Source organism: Etheostoma spectabile, chromosome 16 (assembly GCF_008692095.1).
Source record: "Etheostoma spectabile isolate EspeVRDwgs_2016 chromosome 16, UIUC_Espe_1.0, whole genome shotgun sequence".
Taxonomy (NCBI): Eukaryota; Metazoa; Chordata; class Actinopteri; order Perciformes; family Percidae; genus Etheostoma; species Etheostoma spectabile.
The window spans coordinates 18,764,756-18,771,023 of NC_045748.1; the positions used below are offsets into that span (position 1 = coordinate 18,764,756).

General features: G+C 39.2%; 1 protein-coding gene and 1 long non-coding RNA gene across 3 annotated transcripts in view; one reads left to right on the top strand and one right to left on the bottom strand.

Moving 5' to 3' along the window:
* LOC116704294 (uncharacterized) overlaps nt 1–6,268 on the bottom strand; it is a 125,303-nt gene that overhangs the window by 89,786 nt on the left and 29,249 nt on the right. The window lies entirely within an intron of this gene.
* tbx5a (T-box transcription factor 5a) overlaps nt 1–6,268 on the top strand; it is a 21,726-nt gene that overhangs the window by 12,499 nt on the left and 2,959 nt on the right. For both annotated transcript variants that reach the window (XM_032539657.1, XM_032539656.1), the window contains exons 6-7: nt 2,617–2,769; nt 5,743–5,834. In XM_032539657.1, the coding sequence (XP_032395548.1) occupies nt 2,617–2,769; nt 5,743–5,834 (245 nt within the window). The remainder of the gene's footprint in view (nt 1–2,616; nt 2,770–5,742; nt 5,835–6,268) is intronic.

A 6,268-nucleotide genomic window follows, 5' to 3' on the forward strand; every position in this document is an offset into this window, starting at 1 on the left:
CCCCCCCCCAATTTACCCCTGCACTCGTCTCCCTGTCTTCCCACACATGTTTTGGCCAGGAGGGTGGAGTGTGAGGATCGCACTGTTTACATTTGAATGGCAGTGTGCGATGAGCAATAGATGATGGTGTACAAAGCCTGCTGATCCCGAGGCTCGGGGAAACTCTCTGATGTGGTGGAACTTGAAAGCAAAGGGCAGCGGCTCGGGACCCAAAGTGATCCCTCACTATCATTAAATACTATCATCCAGAGGTTGGGGGGAACAGAGATACAGGGACCCAGGAAGGGCAGCGGCTGGGCCAGGGAGTCGAGGCGTGTGCTGGGGCCCCAGTGGGTGGTCCACGGCTACTCCCCCCCTTCCCCCACCCCCTTACTAACACACATACTGGACATCAGCAACCCACACTCTGTGGACCGTGCTATGGACAAGGTTAAATCTGCATTTAGATATTTCCACGCAACTTCTAATGTGTCTTAGTGGCAGGCATTTTTAGCTCACAAAACCTTTTAGTGTGGTGAATAACGTCTTTGCATTGATTGTTGTGTGGTTTGTCCAATCTTGGACGCATCTCTGCAGACCCCTTTAATGAATGCATTCATGAGACAAAGTTTTGTTTAACCTATGTTTTCTCTGCACTGTGTTCAAAACGTTTTAAAACGCTCTTTCACTGAACTAAAAGCCTCATTTACAAATCCAAACAGAATGGTAGCGCTGCTTGGAACATGTGGTTATTTTTTTTGTTTTTTTTTGCTCAATGACATGACTTCACAACACAGGAACCAATGCAATCCCACACTTAAAACAACACAGAGCTACCGTGGAATCCAGCAACACAATTTCAGTTCTCTCAGCCTGAGGCTCAGTTTTGGTAAAACTATTCTCCCCTCAGAGCAAAATGCAACCCTAAAACCACTTTACTGTTATTGTCAAATTAGCAAAGAAAAAGTTTCCATCTGCAAGTGACTCTTCCACAGCTTGCTTATCTAACTAAAATGATATACACAGCAGCCACAGCATCAGGGTCAGTAACTTCCATTAAATCATCTTGCATCTACAAGGTGCATGGCTGGCAGTTGAAAAGCCATTTTATTCCCAGTTTCTGGCCATTACAAAAACCTATTGCACCATGAAATAAGATCACATTCAGCTGGAAATTGATAATGATTGACTACTGTATTGTCTTTGTAAGCCTGTATGGTCCACTTGGCTCTAAGAAAGGACTTGGGGGGTTTGTCTGTTTAATGCTATAGGATGCCCCCACAGGTACTGGAGGTCAGGGCGATCCCTTGTCTCCTCTCATGCTGGCAGGGAAAGGGCAGGTACGAAAACAACCTTTAAGATAACAGACTGAAGGAATGCCTAAGGGACAGAATGGTGGGGGTAGGTGGGTGTAAAAACAAAAAGGAGTGGTAGGAAAAAAAGCCCCTTTTTCCATTTTTAAGAGTGGATCTGATGAAAATAAAAACCATTAGATTTCTTTGGGGCTGATGACCATGACTCCCTGGTCCGTCAAAAACAATTAGACTTAAGACCCACAGATGAGAGGGCCTCAAAAGAGAAGTTCAAGGCTCAAGTTCAGCTGTGCAGACGCGTCTTTATGTCGCCAAGCTAGCCACGGGTAGTAGTCATCACTTAAAATAAACTAGGTTAGTCAGGTTAGAGGAGCAAAAAGAGACAGGACATGCTTATGTTATCCTATCACTCTCCCGGGACTGCTCATCTACTCACGGCACTGTAATAATTGTAATATAGCGAGTATTGTATCTGCAAACATACATTAATGAGTTTGGAGATGCATAACGGGGGAAGTTTTGTTTCAGTTTTGGCTAGAATAGAACTTGTCAGAAGAAAAGTTATATGAGGAAGCCATCTACAAAAACTAAATAAGAGCACACATGGCCCAATTTTATTTCAAATATTAATGAAAGCAGTGAAACTTTTGTTGCATTTTGTAGTGCAATAAAAGCTTACCTTTTAGTCAAACATGTAGGCTAATTTGTCCAAAAAAACGACAGTTCTTCAAACGTTTACAAACATTGGAATTGAATCTATTGGGTCTCTGTGAGATTAATAAAATACTTTGCCTTGACCTAAGTTGCTGCCAAGCCTTGTCTCGCCTTTTCCCCCCTTTAATGTCTGAACTGCACAAAGTCTGCCAAGAACACGCCCCCTCCCCCCACTTTTTCTTTTATCTTTGTCATTAGGCTCAACCTCATCTTGTATCATGTTTATATGTATATATGTTATATTTCATTCTGGTACATGTTGTAATGATAAAGTGCTGGAAGTAAGTCTTGAAATGCATTGCAGAATGGTAAACATTGTTAGCCTATAAGGTTCCAGCAAATGTAGAAAATGTGGCAACACATGAGCAACAATAACCTAAATTTCAAAGCAAAATAAAGTTGAGATGCATGCAGCCAAAAAAAAAAAGATTTAAGGGGAAATTAAATTGTTTTCTAAGCATTTACTAAGAAACCATAAAGTCAGACTGTGTAGGCTATCTATTTCTCTTTTCTAAACCTTTTATTTTTTAGAAAGGGTGTTTTGCTGTGATGACCTGTAATCAAGTATCTAACGATGGACTCCACTTTTTTTTCTTCTTTTTTTTTCTAGATTATCCTAAATTCGATGCATAAGTATCAGCCGAGGATCCACATTGTGAAGGCGGATGAAAATAACGGCTTTGGCTCCAAAAACACGGCCTTCTGCACTCACGTCTTCCCCGAGACAGCCTTCATTGCGGTTACGTCCTATCAGAACCATAAGGTGAGTCCTTCGTGGGCTATTTTTGGATTCTATTTCTGTTGCAGCCTGTGACATAGTAAATAGCAACTTTAAATTCACGGCGACTTTTATTAGGCGATGTCATTTTAGCAATGTTTTAAAACGTGGCGAACGAATGAAAACGTCGCAGAAATATAAACAGAACTAGCCTACGTATTGCATATTAAAAAAAACGCAATTAAGTTTAATTTCCCTTTCAAACTAAAAATAAGCAACAACTGGGAAAAAACAACAACAACATTGTTTCTCAAGAGTTCCAGTGAATGTTGCCCACTTTTGCTTTCGCTGACTGGATGTGCTGACTGCAGGAGAGGAAATGAAAGGCGCTGTTCTCTGAGGGCGAAGGAAAGCCCGATATCACAGAGTCACTGACAGACGAGAGAAAACTTCAGATACCCGACTACACGACGTCTGACCTCAAGAGACTTTTCTCCGAGTTCCAGGCCTGCAGCGCTTTGTAGCGCGAGACAAGCTGCAGACAAAGCGGATACAGCCCAGTGTAGCCTATCCGACCCCAAAACCAGGGAAAGCACACCAACACATCATTATAATAATAATAAATAATAGTAACAATAATAGTATTGAAGATTGAACACTTTGAGATACTTAGTGCCAATTATTTGGTTAAAATGTGTTGCTGTTGTTTTTAGTCAATTTTACAGTTGCAGAAAAACGCATACATGAACTTCGTTACCGGATTACTAGATTCTAGGGTTCTATCTGTTCTATTAATTAAATTAACCCTTTGCGTGACAGATGCGCAACATATGTTTTTTTAAATGGTCAAAAAACGGAAATGTTGACCTGAAAGCTATATCACATAATACAATAACCTATATTATATTATAAAGGGCCTACAATATATTTAATATAATTTATAACATAATATATCTTTTATTTTATTTTAGTTCTATTATATAATAATAACCTCCGTTGAGGTTTCGGCTCTGTTGTTGCAGTTGACGGTGCAGTAACACTTAGCCTAACGTTAATGAATAGGCCTAGTAGCCTAAATTCAAATTGTTGCCTTGAGTTTGTAAAAGTTTAAAAGACTGGAAGATTCCCTTGCTTTTTGTTCACACAAGGGTGGCCTATAATAACACTAACTTAGAGTTAGATGAATGTGGGATTCCTTGAGGCTGCAGGCTGCCGCTCAGTTGTTTATCACTTTAATTGAGAATATTTGGGGGAAAGATGTAGAAATAAAACTCAATATTTACTCAGCAGAAATTCCTGGAGGAAAATCTTGGGAATACAGATATATGTAAACAGCGTCTGTTTAACATCATGTTACCATGTAGGCCTATATGTTCTTAGGTTGGGGAATATGGAAGAGAGGGGCGAAAGCTCATAATGTCCCCGCAGCCAATCAGACGTCTCTGCGCTTCTGGGAACAGGAAGCACAAATGAACGACATGCTGTAGAACCATTCATTATTTTTCAAACATGTTATTGGGGGCTGAGATCGTAACCCCGGGCTAATTATTGGGGCTTTCCAGACCTGCAGAAAAACAAGTATTTCTGATCTGCAGGCACTCAACTGTCTAATCAAACAGTCTACATCTGCCAGAGCAATATGTGCTGCAGGCATGTGTCCAATTCACCTGTTAGACTCTCAGCTAATGAAAAAGGTCACAGTCTCTGGTTTCAAGTATGTCCTGCCACTGCTGCAATTAAAACATTTTTCCAAACTGTTTTCTGAGATATGTTTTCCTTTAGAATAAAATGTGAAAAATGAGGAGTCAATAACTCCAATCTTGTATTTAAATCAGCTTATATTTAATCAATTTTATTTGAAATACTTAAAAGTAGTTTTATAAACTAAAATAGCCAAAAGCATCTTGAAATGTTATAGGCCTTCATTTTTTTTTTAATGAGCGTAGTTCAACACAGTCTAGTAAAACTGTGGTCTTAGAAGCTGTGAATGAATTTTGCCCACATGTTTTGAATGTACTCCGAAATTATTTTTAACAATATTCCTTTTCTTTGCTCCGATTCGTTCCACCTTCCAGTCAATAGGAAGACTGCGAATTACTGAACTCCAGCTATCACTTGGAATGATTGTTTGTCTAGCTGTATTTCTTCTTGGAAGGCCTGCAGAGGGTAAAAAGAGTGCAACAAAACTCTGCCCTTTTATTCCTAACTTAAAAAAAAAAAAAAAAGATGAAACAATATGTAAATCTGCTGCCAGGCTGCGTGTATTAACAAGAAGCTAGCAAAGTGTCATGAGAGATTTTACAAGGTTTGGTGAGTGTCAGCCAGCGTACAGACAAACCTCCAGTCTTGTCAGAAAGCTGGAAGCACACAAGCGCTGCCAACTCATTACCTGCCAGAAACCACTGCTCATGAGAGGGATATTCCTGGATTGTGTTTAACCTCTTTGGGATTAACTTGCGTTCAGGGTGTTTCTCTTCACTTTTTTTGTTTGATATTTACAAAGACATTTTTACTAAAACATAGTCATAATAAATCACCTCATTTGCATCAAGCATGCGCCAACTATCTGTTAAGCCAGAGACTGTCAAATGTAACATTATGAATTATGCAATGAAAATATGTCTCATTGAGACTTTTTTTTATTTATTTTTTTTATCTTAGGATCCCTAAAAGCATCTTGGTTTCTATGTGATCTATTTCAATCTCTTGGGTAACTTGTGAGCAGTTAGATGCATCCAACACTTTAAAACTCAGCTCGACAAAAACATGTAATACTAACATTGAGCCTCATGGTAAAGAAGACTTTGTGAGATTATAGCGCATACTAAAATGTTGCATTTTTTAAATTTAAATAGCTCAGAATTTTACAACAAGAAGGTGACACACGTGTTATTTATTTGGAACTACTAACTTTTTTTTTTTTTTTAAATAGAATAGTACTTGTAAGAGACACAACCAGCACAACACATGGCTTTGATTGCACAATATGTTACTAATTAGGTCTTGTTGCTGTTTTAGATAACCCAGCTTAAGATTGAGAACAATCCATTTGCAAAAGGCTTTCGTGGAAGTGATGACATGGAGCTGCACCGAATGTCCAGAATGCAAAGGTAGATAGAGAAAGTTTTTAAATCTGAATTTTGTTCATTTTGGAGCATCTGAACCGATCTATGCTATTCATGATGTATTTCTTTAATTGATCCTGGGTCATGATATATGTAAACACTAACACAAACTGAATGATGTCAAATGAAAACATTGCGGGGATTACTGACATCTTGATCACACTGTCACTTAACAAGCCCCACTTTACAGTAATCCTTCAATCACCAAAATGCAAGCCAGTTTTGAGTTCTTTTTCAGTGAGTGTTATTTTCAGTGATGTAAGTGTAGTTCTTGATACCCGGCCAGTCTTCATGCTGAAGACTTTTATGGCTGATGTGGCAGAACCTCTGAAACACAACTGCAACGTCTCTGCCCTTCCACTCGGCTTTTTCTACCAGGATGTTCTCTCTGTGTGTGTGTGTGTGTGTGTGTGTGTGTG